At 43.1% G+C, this 19,533-nt stretch overlaps 1 protein-coding gene across 1 annotated transcript in view; it reads left to right on the top strand.

Annotated features, from left to right (window-relative positions):
- ZC3H3 (zinc finger CCCH-type containing 3) overlaps positions 1 to 19,533 on the top strand; it is a 282,488-nt gene that overhangs the window by 96,768 nt on the left and 166,187 nt on the right. Inside the window, exons 4-5 of the mRNA XM_073632632.1 lie at positions 9,158 to 9,299; positions 11,203 to 11,311. Coding sequence (XP_073488733.1) covers positions 9,158 to 9,299; positions 11,203 to 11,311 — 251 coding nt within the window. The remainder of the gene's footprint in view (positions 1 to 9,157; positions 9,300 to 11,202; positions 11,312 to 19,533) is intronic.

A 19,533-nucleotide genomic window follows, 5' to 3' on the forward strand; every position in this document is an offset into this window, starting at 1 on the left:
TTGTTTTGTCCTGTATCCCCTCTTCCCCGCAACTGTCTCTTTTTGTCTTAAACCTCCTGTCCTCCTCTCCACCATATCTGTCCTCCTTATGGTTCTTAATCCCCATCCTTTTCTGTTTTAACAACTGTCCCTCCCATGGTCATAAATCTCCTGTCCTTCTTTGCCCAACAACTGTCCCTCTTATTATTCTGTATCCTTGTCCTTCTAACTACCACAATTGCCATCTTATTGTCCTGAATCTCCATCATTCTTCCCCACAACTTTCCCTCTTGTCTCGAATCCCCGATTCTTCTTCCATCCTTCTCTGCCATAGCTATCCATAATATTGTCCTGAATCCCCCATCGCTCTTTCCCCTACAACTGTCCATATTATTGTACTGAATCCCTATTCTCCCCCAAACTGTCCCTATTATTGCCCTGATTCCCCCATCCTTCTCCTCCACAATTGTCCTCCTTATTGTCCAGACTCCCCCATCCTTTTCTTCCATAACTGACTCTTATTGTCCAGACTCCCCTCATCCTTTTCTTCCACAACTGTCCCTCTCATTGTCCTTGACCCCCCCCCCCAAAAAAGAAATGTCCCTATTGTCCTGATTCGCCCATCCTTCTGCCTCACATTTATGCTTTTTATTGTTCACAATCCCCCATCCTTTTCTTGCACAACTGTCCCTCTTATTGTCCTGGACCCCCAACTTTCTTCCCCCAAACTATCCCTCCTATTGTCCTGGACCCCCAACTTTCTTCCCCCAAACTGTCCCTATTGTCCAGAATCCCCCAACCCAAACTGTCCCTCTTATTGTTTTGATTCCCCCATCCTTCTACTCCACAACTATATTTCTTATTGTCTTAAATCCCCATCCTCCTTTCCTCCTATTGTTCTGGATCCCCATTCTTTTCTCCCACAACTGTCCCTCTTATTCTCCTGCCCCCCCCCCCGACTGTCACTCTGTCATGTGCCTCACTCTGGAGCCTGAGATGGCGAGGGTGTAGTAGTGGGCCGAAGCTTAGAAACACAGGAGTCCTTCCAGGGGTAGTATGGAGTCAGGTCTCAAGCCTTGCTCAGAAGCAGCCAGGCAGACTGGTGCTGGGTCAGGATCAAGTTCAAGGTCAGAAACAGACAGAAGTCGGTAACGTGCTGGCAGTGAGGTTCCAAGTCAGGAGGTGGAGATGTAGTCAGAAATCCAAGCCGAAGTCTGTAACACAAGTGAGCAGCAGACATAACACAAAGGGGTGATCCAAGAGAGAGGTCAGATGTAGCCGGGTCAGGAACAAGGTTAGCAGACTTCCAGGAACCAGAGCTGAAGACAATCCAGCACTGAGGTCAGGCAGACTCTCAGTTTAAATAGGCTGCTGGGTGCCACAATCTGCGGATGCGTGCGCACGCCTATGCATATTTATGCGCCAATACTCGTCCGCATGCGCATTCTAGTCCTTGCCCATCTTGCTAGGCTTCAATGCTCCCGATCCTTTACCTGCTGCATGGAAATGAGCATCTGCTGTACGAGATCCCTAACACCCTCTTATTGTCCTGAATCCCCCCAACTGTCCCTCCTGTTGTCCAGAATCCCCCAAAATTTTCTTCCACAACTGTCCCTATTGTCCTGAATTCCCCCCCCCAACTGTCCCTCTTATTGTCCTGATTCCCCCATCCTCTCCCACAATTGTCCTCTTTATTGTCCACAATCCCCCATCCTTTTCTCCCACAACTGTCCCTCTTATTGTCTTGGATCCCCCCATATTTTTTTCCCAACAACTGTTGTCCCTATTGCCTGGCTCTCCGAACCTTCTCTCCCCCAAAACTGTCACTCCTGTTGTCCTATGGACCCACCCCATCCGCTTGTCCCACTATACTGTCTAATCATGGACCCAAACCCCATCTGATAATAAATGTGGGACTCTCGTCAACCACCCTTAGCACATACTGTATGTCACAAGCTCTGTTTTTTTCCATTCAGACTTTGCTGTAGTGCCCCAGTCCACCCCAATCCATTCTGTAGGTAATCTGGGAACCCCTGTCTGTGATGCAAGAGGAAGTCCCAAACACACCCACTGCTTACCCACAGAATGCTCGATAAATACATTTCTTACAGCCATCAATCACACGGATATCTTCCTTAGAGAATAAAATGTGATGGGTGAACCAGAAAGAGAAAAAAATAGAAGTTACATAGTGCAGCCCCTCCAATGTAACATAAAAAGCCAGTCTTTAATACTTCAATCCAAAGTTCTTATCAAGTGATGCTGTGATTGACCCACAGTGATCACATGGTACCTGAGCCAATCACAGCACTCTGTACCATGTGATAGCTGTGGGCCAATCACAGCGGACAATAATAATCACAGCTGTTATGAATGTAACCCATTCATGACAGTAAAAGAAAAGAAAACATTTATGTTAGAGTGATCATCACTGTAACCGCAATCAAAGTGCAAAAGGAAGAAAATCCCTGATCAACCCCCCCCCCCCCTCCCTCCCCCAGAGTAGTACAAGTGCCACTGTGGTGACATTGAGCTATGATGAAAGTATGTAAAAAAAAATGAAAGGAAATGTAAAAAAAATTGTAAAAATGTTTTTTTTTCCTTTTTTTTTTTAACATATTGTCACCAATCAGTATCCGTGATCACCGCCACATATGATACAGTACTGCACTGGTGACAATATGTAAAAAAAAAAAAAAAAAAAGAATTTTATTTAGTTTCATTATTTTCCATAAAAGAAAAAAAAGGGGTGATTTGGGCCGTATTTGTATTCTGTCCTGGTGTTTTTAGGGGCCTCGAGAAACTAGATAAATTAGTCGTCAGTACATCAGGATTGATCAGTTTTCCAATTATATATATATATAGACACCGTAGTTTAAATGTTATAACTTTCGCACAAACCAATCAATATACACTTATTAGGATTTTTTTTAAACCAAAGACTTGTAACAGAATACAATTTGGCCTGAATTTATGAAGAAATTTGATTTTATTTAAATTTCGGCAGCCAAAAATAGTGTTTTTGGAATTTTGACAATCGAGAAAAAGGGCACAATAATGGCACGTGATTTGACTGCGATTTTACCACAATGTCACTGTGCTTTTCTTGCACTAAAGGTGGTGATAATGGCCGACAATGAATTCATATTCATTTAAAGTGATTTTTTCATCTTTCCATCTATTAAATCTTCTGTATTTGTTGTTGTTGTTTTAACTTTGGATAGTAAAATATTTTTTTTTTCTGCCAGTAAATCCCTTATACAGCCCACTTCCTGTTTCTTGTCTGGTCATTAGCCTTATGACATCATGTACAGCTCTCTCTCTCACTCGCTCTCATGAGAGTTTGCCAGGAAGGGAGGGAGTGGATGAGCCATAAGAGGGCCAATGAGAGCTGGAAGTGTCCCTCTGTATGTCTGTGTAAATCCAGGAAGTGAACAGGCAGCAGCTTCAGCTGCCCACAGTTAAAATGGCTGCAGCCAGACTCAGTGGAGGGAGATTTCCGCAGCGTATTTGGCAAGTACAGAATCGCAGTATATATAAAATAATATGCAAAGTGGTTGGAGGGAAGCTCCGGAATGGCAAAGATGTTTTTATTACAAATTTATGTGAGCAGACTGCAGCTCCTCTTTAAATTCATGATATTAATTGAAAAGTCGAATGTAATACAATTATATTTAAAAAAAAAAAAATATATATATATCTATATCTATATATCATCTCTCTATATATCTATATCTATCTATCTATCTATCTATCTATCTATCTATCTATCTATCTATCTATCTATCTATCTATCTATCTATCTATATATATAGATATACACACAGATATATATATATATAAAAAAATCTATGTGTATGTGTGTATATATATATATATAGATATCTAGATATATAGATATCTATCTATCTAGATCTCTATATATATATATATATATCTATATAACTATATATATATTATACATAAACCAAGTGCATCCTGCATTTTCTGTGCACCTCTAATGTTTTATAACAGAAAGTTAAAAATGCTATTTTATTTATTTATTTTTCCTTTAAAAATGTCCGTCTTTTTTTATTCATATAGCAAAAATTTCAAAAAACGTATGAAGTAATTGCATTTTTTTTAATTGGATGTGTTTTATAACAGAAAGTTGGAAATATTGTTTTTTTTATTTTTATTTTCTGTCTTTTGTTCTATGAAAAATTTTTAAAAAACCCAGTGGCGATCAAATACCACCAAAAGAAAGCTCTATTTGTGTGAAAAAAAATGATATAAATGTCATTTGGGTACAGTGCTGCACGATCGCACAATTGCCAGTTAAAATAGCGCAGTGCTAAATGGCAAAAAAAAAAAAAAAAATAATGCCCTGGTCAACCTTTCAGAAGTTGGGTAGTTAAATACAACAAATAAACTCAAACAGCAGTTGAAGCATCGAAGAAGTAACAAAAAATAAAAACGTTATAAAGACAGAATTGTAAACCAGTAAATGAGAAGAAATATGATGTACAGGGAAGATCGGAGAAAGGTAAAACCAGCGGCGGGTGGGAGGGAGAGGGCGAGGATCGGGGGAATTGGCGCGGTAACGTCACACGTTTTGTACAGTTTACCCTCGGGTCACGCGTTCGCCACTAACGACGTGTAAAACAAGTGGTGTTGCGAGATTTCCCCGGCCGGTTATGAAGACGTGTGATTTATTAGACTCATAAAAGAACATCAATTTGTCTGCTGTTTCCTGCGCAGCTTGTTAGTCGGATCCTCCCGTAGCCGGCCAGCGATCGTCAGTCCCTGACAAAGCTTGGGGATGAAGCCCTGGAGAGCCATTCGTACAGCTTAGTTTGTGTTCCGGATAATGTGAGAATCCAGAGCTGGACCGATTACAAATCGCTGACAAGATGGCTGCGTGATTGCAGCACCAGGGGGATTATTCCTTTCCGTGCCGCTATTTGTCTGCTTGGCATTTTATCACTCCGAGGTCATTGATAGAGCTCCCTTGTACAGTGCCTGCTGGGCCTTGTAGTACAGATACAGCTGGTAAGACATACTCAGGTATGTTTTGTGTAATGGAGCATCGTAGTGCCTTCCTAAAACCGAAGGGATCTACGTGTCTCATTTCCATCACAAATCTCAAAAATAAGGGGTGTATTCTTTTCATGATAGTGGGCGGGGCCACGCAAATCATTTCTTTTTACCCCTTGAATCGCTATCCTTTCAGAATTCTGGTTTATAGCCCAGATGCAGCCATTATCAATCAGGGTTCTGTTGGACTCTAGGGTTCCTGCATTGGTAGCTAGGGATTCTTTGATCTGTGACTGCTGACCTCCCATTTTATGGAGCCTATATAATTTCCAGGGCCAGCACCACTTGGCAGAGTCCACTGCATGGCACCAATTATCCTTATAGCTTTGTGTAAGGCGCATTCTTTCCACTGACCACCCCATTGTAAGTGATCTTCTTCCCAATGGCCACCATTGTGAGGGGACATTCTGCCCACTGACCACCAATGTAAGGAACATTCTTCTCACTGATCACCAATGTAAGGAACATTCTTCCCACTGATCACCAATGTAAGGAACATTCTTCCCACTGATCACCAATGTAAGGAACATTCTTCTCACTGATCACCAATGTAAGGAACATTCTTCCCACTGATCACCAATGTAAGGAACATTCTTCTCACTGATCACCAATGTAAGGAACATTCTTCTCACTGATCACCAATGTAAGGAACATTCTCCTCACTGATCACCAATGTAAGGAACATTCTTCCCACTGACCACCAATGTAAGGAACATTCTTCCCACTGATCACCAATGTAAGGAACATTTTGCCCACTGACCACCAATGTAAGGAACATTCTTCCCACTGACCACCAATGTAAGGAACATTCTTCCCACTGATCACCAATGTAAGGAACATTCTTCCCACTGATCACCAATGTAAGGAACATTCTTCCCACTGATCACCAATGTAAGGAACATTCTTCCCACTGATCACCAATGTAAGGAACATTTTGCCCACTGACCACCAATGTAAGGAACATTCTTCCCACTGACCACCAATGTAAGGAACATTCTTCCCACTGATCACCAATGTAAGGAACATTCTTCTCACTGATCACCAATGTAAGGAACATTCTTCCCACTGATCACCAATGTAAGGAACATTCTTCTCACTGATCACCAATGTAAGGAACATTCTTCTCACTGATCACCAATGTAAGGAACATTCTTCTCACTGATCACCAATGTAAGGAACATTCTTCCCACTGATCACCAATGTAAGGAACATTCTTCTCACTGATCACCAATGTAAGGAACATTCTTCTCACTGATCACCAATGTAAGGGACATTCTTCCCACTGGCCACCAATGTAAGAAGCATTCTTCCTGCTGATCACCAATGTAAGGGACATTCTTCCCACTGGTCACACCCATTTGTAAGTGATCTTCTTCCCAATGGCCACCATTGTGAGCGGCATTCTTTCCACTGGTCACCATTGCAAGGGACCTTCTTCCCACTGACCACCAATGTAAGTGTTATTCTTCCCACTGGCCACTATTGTAAGGGACATTCTTCCCACTGGTCACCCATTGTAAGTGATATTCTGCCCAGAGGCCACCAATATAAGAAGCATTCTTTCCCATGGCCACTATCGTAAGGGGCATTCTTCCCACTCGCAGCGAATGTAAGGGGCATTCTTTTCAAAGGTCAAAGGGACGTTCTTCCCATTGAATAAAAATGTAGGGAGCCTTCTTTCCATTGAACAACAACGTAAGGAGAATTCTCCCCACCTACCACCAATGTAGGGGGTATTTTTCACACTGTCCACTGTTGTAAGGGTCATGTTTCTCACTCACCCCAAATAAATATTCCAAGGGTTCCTCTAGAGTAAAATGGTTGAGAAAAGTTACTATAGAACCTTGGTGCCCAAGAAGTGGCCTGCCAGCACTCGACATATGGCTTACTGTGATTCAGACCTCTAAGGACAGTGGGCAGTAACTCTGGTGGGCTTTAGCGCTGGAACTGCTGGCTGTCAGTAACCGGTGTGCTCCAGCAATAAGCATAGGAGTTGAATTGATGAGCTCCTGGCTTTTACTCCAGAGGAACACTGGCAGCAGGCAATGTAAACCCAATGCAGAATCACATAAACGGCCAACACATGTCAGGAGCTATAAACCTCCCTCTTCATCAGGGCCTAGAAGAATGAAATAGAACTTGAATGGATTCAAAGAAGACTTCAACCACATGGATCTGTGTTTTGATCTAGTGCAAAACCTCCGTAGGAATTGGAATTGTATGTCCGGCAGAGAACATCAGCAGGTCCTGTCACCTGGTCCTACCCCCTTCCCCATGGGCTAGCAGACCCCCAGCATCCCAGCCAGGGGACATATGGCTGTCCTGTGCTACCTGGAACCAGCTCCCTCCTGTCACAACTCATCAGTCACATGTCCTCTTTTTGGCCGATCACCTAAATGTGGCTATGCCTGTCCCAGCCGAGTTCCCCGGACCCTTGTCTCCTCTTATCTGAGCCTAATGGGTGTGCTGAGCTTGTTGCTGCATCGCTGTAGATACATGAGAGGCACATCCAGATATTATAGCTGTCAGGACTGATCCTGATTTCCAGGAACAAGTGTCAGTTCTTAGAGATCTGTCTCCTGAAAATCGACTGATCTCCTCCCCATTAGTTCATGTCTATACAGCTCTGTATGTAATCCATGGAACGCCGCAGCGTACCGCCATCCCTCTTATCAAGACACAATAAAGCTGATCACACGTTACCCCACAAGTGTATATAGCATGTGTCATGTGGTGCTCTGCAGTGCGGGTTCCTTGCCTGAGTTAGGGGGTGTCCTTTGAAACAAATGGCACGGCAACCCATGCATGCACAGCTACTGTATGTATCAATTTCCTGTTGTACTAACTTGCAGTGCGACATAACTTTTACCGTGCATTGTATTTCCAAAACAAAACTATTTTGTAGACTTCTGGACATGTTGGGGATCACACTTATCACCCCCTATAGTCACAAAATTCACCACCATTACTAAAGAGCCATTTATTCCAAAATGCATCAAGATGTTCTCATCAATGCGATGTATGTAAAGCATAGCTTCTATAGAATCGGGCCTATGGACCAATCAGACAGTATAAGCTGACAGATAGGCGGGGCTTAAAGGAACCAAAAAGCTTCCACTGAACCAGTGCAAAGCACAATACAGACTGATTGGTTCCTCTTGACCCCGCCCCCTCCCCGCCCTAATCATCTGTCTGGCTGTACTTTCTTTTTGTGTACTGCGATATACAATATGTGGCCATGCTGATTATCAGAGCCCAATATTGATTATCAGACCCCAGTATAAATTATTAGAGCCCAATATTGATTATTAGGGCCTGGTACTGATCATAAAAACCCAATATTGATTATCAGATCATGGTACTGCCCAATAATAATTACCCGAGCTTGCTAATTATTATCAGAACCCAGTATTGATTATCAGAGCCTGGTACTAGTTATCAGAACCCAGTATTGATTATCAGAGCCTGGTACTGGTTATCAGAGCCCAATACAGATTTTTGGAGTCTAGCGCTGATTATCAGAACCAAGCACTAATTATCAAAGCCTGGTACTGCTTATCAGAGCCCCTTATTGATTATACCAGACTGGTACTAATTATTAGAGCCAAGAATTAATTATCGGAGCCGAGTATTGATTATCAGGCACTGGTACTGATTATTAGAGTCCAGTACTGATTATCGTAGCTCGATACTAATTATCTTAGCCTGTTGCTGATTATCAGAGCCCAGTCCTAATTATTGGAGCCTCTTTCTGATTATCAGAGCCTGGTACTCATTATCTGAACCTGTTGCTGATTATCAGAGCCTGGTAATAATTATTGGAGACTGGTACTGATTATCAGAGTCCAGTATTGATTTTTGGAGAAAAATGTGAGCACATTACTGATTATTGGAGCCTGTTGCTGTTTTTTAGAGCCCCGTGTTGATTATCGGAGTCTGGTACTGATTATCAGACCTCAGTATTGATTATTGGAGCCTGATATTGATTATTAGAGCCTGATATTGATTATCAGAGCCCAGTGCTGCATACTGGGGGCTGGCATCATGTAAGTATTTTGGTAACTATTCTTAATTTCCCTGACGACATGTTTATCTTCTGCAGGCATCTCATCCTCTATGAAGAGCCACCCTGTTAGTCGGGTGATAAAGACACGGTACAGGATTGTGAAGAAAAGCAGCAGCATTCCTCCTCTCATCTCCTCTCCATTCTCTACACTCAGCCCTTCTATTTACTGGAGGAACCGGTAAGCCTGACTTTGTCCTAATGGACGTCTTTTTATCCTGATGATGTGGTGCAGCCGGTGTATTATTATGCAGTGATATTTCATAGGAACACTGGACAGGGGTAGAAGGATTATTACATAAACATTTCTTTGTAGATATTTTTAACTTTTAAACAAGCGACATGCCAACATGGTTGGAGTGGATCCATGCTTTCGAACATGTCATGATAAAAGGATGTCATCAGTCTGCCGCAGTCCCTGGTAAGGAGTGTGATCATGACGGCCTGGGCCACTATTCAACCCAAAGGAGTAGCCTACAATTTGTTAGGGTATAAGGGAGGATTCAGAGATGGAAGAGCTTACAATCTATTGGGCAATAAGGGAGGATACAGAAGGTGAAGGAGCTTACAGTCTATTGGGGTATAAGAAAAGATGCAGGCTGTGTAAGCACTTACAGTTTATAAGGGAGGATACAGAAGGTAGAAGAGCTTACAATCTATTAGGGTATAAGGGAGGATACAGAAGGTAGAAGAGCTTACAATCTATTAGGGTATAAGGGAGGATACAGAAGGTAGAAGAGCTTATAATCTATTAGGGTATAAGGGAGGATACAGAAGGTAGAAGAGCTTACAATCTATTAGGGTATAAGGGAGGATACAGAAGGTAGAAGAGCTTACAATCTATTGGGGTATAAGGGAGGATACAGAAGGTAGAAGAGCTTACAATCTGTTAGGGTATAAGGGAGGATACAGAAGGTAGAAGGGCTTACAATCTGAAAGAATATAAGGGAGAATACAGAAGGTAGAAGAGCTTACAATCTATTAGGGTATAAGGGAAGATATAGAGGATAGAAGAGCTCAATTTGGCTTTTTTTTTTTTGTTCAGCCCGCCGACTGCCCGTTTGTTACCCCAACACTTCATATTCCTGATATGTGGCTGCTGTACAATGTACTTTTATGAGAAAATCTCCTGTTCTTTCTATTGCTTCCTTTATTTGAAATCCCCGGTGTTCCTGCTAGTCTCTCTGCTTTCCTACTAAAAACTTACCACACTAAGCAGGACAGCACAGCGTGATCAGTTCTCTAGCTATGCTGGGAACTCAGCCTGCTCTCCTCCAATGATCAGACTTGTCCTGACACGCCCCCCGCTGCACAGCCATTCACTGGGAAGCTCAGTGTGCTACTGCTTCTCCTCCCTCCCAGCTCTTATGCAGCTGAAAACAAAAGTAATGTGATCACGTATAAAAAAAGGGATATTATAATGTTTTTTTTTTTTTATATCTATACAAAAAAAAATTCCCTTTCAATCATTTCTATTTTGTACTGAATATTTTACAAGGTGATTGTTTACAATCACTTTAAATCCAGCCCTATTTGGCCCCATTCCCAAGATACTAGAACCAGTATGGTGCAAGAGAATCCAGAACTATGCTATTTCTATCTCTGTAGAAATGTTTTAAAACGATTGTAAGTCACTTGGGAACTTGGAATTTGCAAGCATTTTAGGTACATTTTACAGACCTTCTCTTTATGAGTGTAAAATGGCAAGGTGGAAAAATGGAGGAAACCCATCAAAATGTATTTAAACATGTTCTTTATGTAAATCTTATGTGAATGAGCCCTTAATGTGTTTTAAATGTATGCAGCATTTTTAGTGTAGTGAGTTGTGCTGTAAATGGAATCGTCAAATGTTCTGCTTTCATTGATGGCTGTCCCGGTATAACATTGTGCTGCCAACGCGGAGAGCTGGATTTGTTCAGGAATCATCACTTGCAGTGTAATCATAGAGCTGCAATGTTATTGAATTGTTTAGAGATGATTGGCTGCTTTTAGCACAGTGCCCCTCCCATCTTGTGATATAAGGGGACCTTTTATTGCTCGGCCGGGTTGCTCATGTTGGTGTTTTTTTTTCTGGTCTCCAGTAGAAGGGTGAGAAGTCCAGAACAGGAGCTGTATGTAAGTCAGAGACTGTTCAGAACATCATGTTTTCTTAAAGCATTAGCAGCTGCTCATTTTGACACCTTTCACATGGCGGTACGAAGAATGTTATTCCTTCATCCTCGGGACAGGCAACTTGTCTTCTGTTATGTCCTTCAGAAAGCTTTCATCAAACCTTTCCCCGACTTAAGATGGACCTCCTTGTTTATAGACTCCTGCTGAGGATAGACATCCAAATTTATAACCTCTCTGCTACTAAGGATGGAGCTTCAAGTTCAGAAAACTCCTCTCCGTATAAATATGGACCCCCATGTTACTTAAACCCCTCTTCCACTTAAGAGGGACCTCCCTGTTCATATTTCCATCCCTTACTGAAGAGGGACCTTCCCTTTTTTAAAAATCTTTTTTCCTATTAAAAATGGACCTCCATGTTACTTAAACCGCACTCCTACAATAAGGGACCTCCCTTTTCATATTTCGATTCCCTACTAAAGATAGACCTACCCATTTTTTAATCCCTCTCCTACTTAATATTTTCCTCTCCATTTAGAGACCCCTTTGCTACTAAAAATTAACTTGACGATTGACCTCCTCATTCTTAAACCACTCTCCTACTGAAGATTGAGCTTCTCATTCATAAACCACTCTCCTACTAAAGATTGACCTCATTCATAAACCCCTCTCCTATTTAAAATTAACCTCCTCATTCATAAACCCCTCTCCTACTAAAGATTGACCTCGTCATTCTTAAAACCCTCTCCTACTAAAGATTGAAATCCTCATTCATAAACCCCTTTCCTACTAAAGATTGTCCTCATTCTTAAACCCCTCTCCTTCTAAATACTGACTCCCTCAATCTTAAACCCCTCTCCTAATGAAGATTGACCTTCTCATTCATAAAACCCTTTCCCACTAAAGATTGACCTCATTCATAAACCCCTCTCCTACTAAAGATTGACCTCCTCATTTTTAAACCCCTTTCCTACTAAAGATTGACATCCTCATTCATAAACTCTTTTCCTACTAAAGATTGACCTCATTCATAAACCCCTTTCCTACTAAAGATTAACCTCCTCATTCTTAAATCCTTCTACTAAAGATTGACCTCCTCATTCATAAACCCTTCTCCTAGTAAAGATTGACCTCCTCGTTCTTAAACCCCTTTCCTACTAAAGATTGACCTCCTCATTCATAAACCCCCCTCCTACTAAAGAATGACTTTCTCATTCATAAACCTCTCTCTTACTAAAGATTGACCTCTTCATTCATAAACTCCTTGCCTTCCCAAAATGGAGCGTCCCATTTATAAAAACTTCAACTACCAAGGATCAAATCTTCCAACATATAAACTCCTCCCCTGCAAAATGAGGACCCCCACATTAATAGTCCCTTTTCCTACTAAAGAGGGACCTGTTTATAAACCACTCTTCCACTAAAGATGGGACCTATATGCGCATAATCCCCCCCTACTAAACATGAAACTTCCATGATTACAAACCCATCTTTTCCTAAAGATGACCCTCCCCAAGAATAAACCCTTCTCCTTTTTAAAAATGGACTTCCCCAGTCACAAACCCTTTTGCTACTAAAAATGAACCTCCAGGTTCATAAACCCCTCTTCTACCAAAGATGGAACCTCGCTATTCATAAACTTCTCTTCTACCAAAGATGGAACCTCCCCATTCATAAACCCCTCTTCCACCAAAGATGGAACCTCACCATTCATAAACCCCTCTTCTACCAAAGATGGAACCTCGCCATTCATAAATCCTGCTTCTACCAAAGATGGAACCTCCCCATTCATAAACCCCTCTTCCACCAAAGATGGAACCTCCCCATTCATAAACCCCTCTTCTACCAAAGATGGAGCCTCCTGATTCATAAACCCCTCTTCTACCAAAGATGGAGCCTCCTGATTCATAAACCCCTCTTCTACCAAAGATGGAGCCTCCCCATTCATAAACCCCTCTTCCACCAAAGATGGAGCCTCCTGATTCATAAACCCCTCTTCTACCAAAGATGGAACCTCGCCATTCATAAATCTCTTTTCTACCAAAGATGGAGCCTCCCCATTCATAAACCCCTCTTCTACCAAAGATGGAGCCTCCTGATTCATAAACCCCTCTTATACCAAAGATGGAGCCTCCTGATTCATAAACCCCTCTTCTACCAAAGATGGAGCCTCCCCATTCATAAATTCCTCCTCTACCAAAGATGGAGCCAGCCTCCCCATTCATAATTTCCTCTTCTACCAAAGATGGAGCCTCCCCATTCATAAATTCCTCTTCTACCAAAGATGGAGCCTCCTCATTCATAAACCCCTCTTCTACCAAAGATGGAGCCTCCCCATTCATAAACCCCTCTTCTACCAAATATGGAAACTCTCTATTCATAAACCATTTTTTTAGTAAACATTTTCCTTCCTGTATCTGAACACCTCTCCTACTAAAGGTTAAGCCTACCCATTCATTAAGCCCCCTTTTTACGAAACCCCTCTCTTCCTACAGATGAACCTCAACTTTCATAAACCCCTCTTCTTTAAAAAAACAGATCTCCCCATTCATAAACACCTTTGCGCCTAATCATTAACCCCTCTCTTACTAAACATTTTCCTTCTTGTTCATGAACACATCTACTAATAAAGATGAAGCCTCCCCATTCATTAACCACTTTGTTACTAATGATGGTACTCTATCTTCATAATTCACTCTTTTACTTGGAATGGATCTCCCAGTTCATTGTCCCCTCTCCTACTAAAAGATATAAAACATATCAGGTCTGTTAAATCCCAACCTGGTTTTTGCCTTCTGGCTTCATCAGTTCCCCTGTAGATAGCAGTGCAGGAGATAGCAGTGTATTTAAAGTGGTTCTAAAGGCTCTCCCTCCTTACTGTCTTAGACATGTCTCCCACTGCTGTCATTCCCAGCAGTGAGCCAATGAGGAGAGAGAGGGGTGGGGGCCAAGCCGCCGCTCTGTGTGTGAATGAACACGAAGAGCAGCAGCTCGGGGGAACAAGCCTGCTCGGGTTCCCCCATAGCAAGCTGCTTGCTGTTGGGGGCACTTGGCAGGAGGGAGGGGCCAGGCGCACTTGTGGGGAACCGGAGAAGAGGAGAATCGGGGTTGTTCTGTGCAAAAACACTGCACAGAGCAGCTAAGTATAACATGTTTGTTATTATTATTTTTTTTTTAAACCCAAGCCTTTAATACCACTTTAATATACACTATATTGCCAAAAGTATTGGGACGCCTGCCTTTACACGCACATAAACTTTAATGACATCCCAGTCTTAGTCCGGAGGGTTCAATATTGAGTTGGCCCACCCTTTGCAGCTATAACAGCTTCAACTCTTCTGGGAAGGCCGTCCACAAGGTTTAGGAGCGTGTCTATGGCAGGGATCTCCAAACTGGCCCGCCAGCTGTTGCCTAACTACACATCCCATGAGGCATTATAAAAACTGTGACATTTACAGACATGACTAGGCATGATGGGAATTGTAGTTCCTGAACAACTAGAGTTCCATAGTTTGAAGACCCCTGGTCTATGGGAATGTTTGACCATTCTTCCAGAAGCGCATTTGTGAGGTCAGGCACTGATGTTGGGCGAGAAGGCCTGGCTCGCAGCCTCCGTTTCAATTAATCGGGTTGAGGTCAGGACTCTGTGCAGGCCAGTCAGGTTCCTCCACCCCAAACTCGCTCATCCATGTCTTTATGGACCTTGCTTTGTGCACTGGTGGGCAGTCATGTTGGAACAGGAAGAGACTATCCAGAAACTGTTTCCACAAAGTTGGAGGCATGAAATTGTCCAAAATGTCTTGGTATGCTGACGCCTTAAGAGTTCCCTTCACTGGAACTAAGGGGCCAAGCCCATCCCCTGAAAAACAACCCCACACCATAATCCCCCCTCCCCCCCACAGCATAATCCCCCCTCCACCAAATGATTTGGAACCGGTGCACAAAGCAAGGTCCGTAAAGACATGAATGGGGATGAATGGCCCCTTCCTGTTCCAACATGACTGCGCACCAGTGCACAAAGCAAGGTCCATAAAGACATGGATGAGCGAGTTTGGGCTGGAGGAACTTGACTGGCCTTCACAGAGTCCTGACCTCAACCAGATAGAACACATTTGCGATAAATTAGAGAGGAGACTGTGAGCCCAGGCCTTCTTGTCCAACATCAGGGCCTGACCTCACAAATACGCTTCTGCAAGAATGGTCGAATATTCCAATACACACACCCCTAAACCTTGTGGACGGCCTTCCCAGAAGAGTTGAAGCTGTTATAGCTGCAAAAGGTTGGGCCAACTCAATATTGAACCCTACGGACTAAGACTGGGATGTCATTAAGGTTCATGTGCGTGTAAACGCAGGTGTCCCAATACTTTTGGCGATATGGTGTATTTAGAAGATATCCGTGTATTTAGTACAGGTCCGAGATGTGTGATCAGACGCCTCTGTTCTGTTCTAGTTTCCATTTAAGAAGAGAGAATCTGAAAGTAAACACCTTCTGCTTTCTCTGTAGAAAACCCATAGTGCTCTCCTGGGTCAGGGTTGTGTAATATATTAAATGTTTATTTGTAAAACATTTTATATACAAATACTAGCAAAAAAAAAAAACAATCAACAAGAAGTGGTAGCTTTTGCTTTAGGCAAACTTCTTGTGGTTGATCATGGTTGGTGCCACAATTGTGGGTCCATTTACAAAGCGGTGAATGTGACTTTCACAAAGCATTCTCTGGTGGAGAATAAGTCCCTGCCATTTAAAACACATAGCAGGCACAGCTCCGGCTCTCGTTGGGTTAAGTTGCTTTGTTCTTTTTCCCTTCAAATCTTAAAAATCTCTGGAAGTCCTCCCCCCTCCCCCCCCCCCCCGGACCCGCTCCTACAGGAAATAGATAAAAGTATATTTTAAATTAATTTTACGACATTTTTTTCAGTAATATTTTTGTTTTAAATAGATTTATAAGCAGCTCGGGAACCATTTGGGCAAATTTATGAAGATAATTTTCGCTCTCTCGATAAGGTTAAATTTACACCTGCTATTTCCATATTAATTCACCCGGCTAAGTGGATCTAATTTTCCCTCCTTTCTCCTGCCGGCCCGAACGCGGCCTTTCCTAATGCAATTTCCTCCTCTGTAAATCAGCCTGATCGCCAGTCATGATCAAGTTAAATTAACTTAAATTAATTTACTTAATAAGAGTTCCAGATCGTTGTGAGCGAGCTGGAGATTTATTATTAGCTCCTCAGCCGCTTCCCCCGTGTTATTTCCTGTCCTCGGGCCGGCCTCGTTCCTGCCGCTTGTTCTGGGGGGGGGGGGGGGGGGAAGATGGGTCTGTTTGTTGCTATCCCTGGGGCCCACCGAATGGTGGACAGTAGAGATTAAAAGCTGTTCTTTTTAGTCTTGCACAGTTGTACCGACTTCTCTCCTATACTGAAAGGGTTTCCTCTGATTTCACTGCACACTGTGAGCTTCTCACAATGTGCATTGGAAAGTGCGGTAAGTCAAATAGAACCGGCCTCATTTCCTGGCAGGAGGACAATCATCATCATATAGCCCAGAGGTCTCCAAACTATGACCCATGGACCTCATCCAGCCTGTTATAAGATTTTATGCAGCTCTCAGATGATGTGCCCCGATTGAGGATGCAGACCAATTGGTCTACGCTAATGGAGACCCTGATGTAAGGGGGGCTCTGATGGGCACCCAGATGTTAGGGGGTCCTCTAATGGGGGACACTAATGTAATGGGGGGCACTGATGGGGACACTAATGTAATGGGGGACACTGATGGGGACACTAATGTAATGGGGGAACTCTGATGGGGACACTAATGTAACGGGGGGGGGGGACTTTGATGGGGACACTATTGTAATGTGGGAACTCTGATAGGGACACTAATGTAATGGGGGTACACTATTGTAACGGGGGACACTGATGATGACACTTATGTAATGGAGGACACCGATGGGGACACTATTGTAACGGGGGACACTGATGATGACACTTATGTAATGGGGGACACTGTTGGGGACAATAATGTAATCGGGGACACTAATGTAATGGGGGGGCTCTGATGGAGACAATAATGTAATGGGGGGGCTCTGATGGGGACACTAATGTAATGGGGGGGGGCTCTGATGGGGGACGCTAATGTAATGGGGGCTCTGATGGGGACTCTTGTAATGGGGGAATCTGATGGGGGCACTTGTGGGGACACTAATGTAATAGGGAACACTAATGGGGACACTAATGTAATGCGGGAACTCTGAGGGGGATCCTGGTGTAAGTGGGAGCCTAATGTAAGCAGGGTCTCTTTTGGGGGCACTGATATAAGGGGCACTCTGATGGGGATGACGATGTAAGAGTAGACTCTTAATGGGAACCCTGATCTAAGAGGGGACTCCTGAGGTGGACCCTGATGGAATGGGGGTTCTAATGGTATTGCTGATGTAAGAGGGGACACCTAAATGGAAGGGGGGGTTCTAATGTGGACCCCGATGGAAGAGGGACTTTGTATTGCTTAAGTTCTTTCTTATGTTCATATCAAGCTAATTTCAGTAAAGAACCAAATAAAACATACTCCTTCATTTATCATTCATATATTTGTAAAATCTATGATGTGACCCTTGTACTGAAATGTTTGGTGACCCCTGATCTAGCCCTTTCCCCCCCAGCCTGAGGGTCCCTGGCCTTCCTATCATTCATTGGATTTGAGTATTTTCCCGTCTGTGTTTTTTTTTTTTTTTTTTTTTTTTTAAGATTTCCTACAGCACTGCATGTAAACAAAGAACATCCAAGGTAGGGAGCTCTGTGCTGTATAGGAAGAAGATCCATGCTCAGGGAAGAGATAATGCAGTTTAAACATAATCTGAAATCTACAATGGCTGGGGGTCCTCCGTCTACATGAGCTCTAAAAGCGGGCAACCCAAATGCTTCTTCCTTATGGAACGTTATTGAGCATTTACAGCAACTGCAACATCATGAAATTCTAACGCGCTTCGGCCGAAGCCTTACTTATAGCATACGTCCTCCATCTACACCTCTGTATATAAAATCCAGGTGCGATTATTGAGCCTAAGAAAGAAGAGCGAGGGCGTGTCCACACTTGAGGTTGGGGGGGGCAGAAAAACTCTGCAGTTGAACCACACGTTACTGCACCCTTTAGCTGCAGAGGCAATGGCTGAAGGTGTACACATGTAGTTTTGCTTCACGTCCGTGGCAGTAATATTACCACTTGTCACTTTTGGCGGGCATAGCACCCACAGAACATAACCCATTTACGTGTTTGGAGCTGTTCTGCAACCATGTGTTATGCATTCGGCTGTGGCGTGCTAGTGAGGCAAACTAGGGCTTAAAGCAGGTCATGAGGAGGCGATACAACCCCTCCCCACTGTAATGGAACGTCCCACACTCCGCTTGAGTGCTTCCGTCATATACCGCTTCCTCCAGTCTGAATATGGATATCAGATATTATAGCCGCATATTACAACCAAGAACTAGACAGGACTTGTTTGGCTGCAAATCCGGAACTGTTTATTGGAACAAGAATAGAGGCTTTTATACACTTGAGAAGGAGGTTCCCCCCTTCTGATCATATGACCCTAACAATACAAACTGTAACCAGAAACATAAATTAACATGAGCTAATTAACTAGTTATTTAACCAGCCTAGGTGACTCCGAGGTTTGACCTTCCAGGTCAGACTTGTCGTCTTCTAGCTCACAAACTACAATACACATTATCATAAGTATAAACACAGGACACCTTCAGACAATAGCCCCGAGTAGCAGACGGACTGGCTCCTACATTGAAGACCATGAAATCCATATCTAAGCAAAGCTTTGATTAATCAGGGATTGCAGATGGCATGGCAACAATCTACAAAACTCTTACAATGTTCCATAATTTTCTCAATCCCCCTGTGCCCCTAATAGACACAGGGTGGCTTAAGACATAGGAGGTGCATGGGGAGCTGAAATGTGGATTTCTCAACCACTCCAAGGGATTCTGGGTTCCATGGGCCCCCCGCCCAAAGTGACTCCCGCTACACTCACCACTTGTCAAATGCTGTTGCGAATCGCATTGTGAGTGATCCAAACGCTGGTCGCTCCTTCAAAGACCAAAATCACATGTAACTGAGCCCTTAGATCATTCATAAAAGGGGCTAGAAAGAAAGAAAAAAAAAAAAAAGAGTGGGAGGAGGGAGTGGAAGGGTTGGGGTAAGGGAATGGAGCAAGACCAGTTAGAACCCCACCACACTCAGAACCATTTCCTACCATACCAGGTATATGTTAGATTGTCCATAAAGAATCAATAAA

This window comes from Aquarana catesbeiana, linkage group LG05 (assembly GCF_042186555.1).
Source record: "Aquarana catesbeiana isolate 2022-GZ linkage group LG05, ASM4218655v1, whole genome shotgun sequence".
NCBI classification, from domain to species: Eukaryota; Metazoa; Chordata; class Amphibia; order Anura; family Ranidae; genus Aquarana; species Aquarana catesbeiana.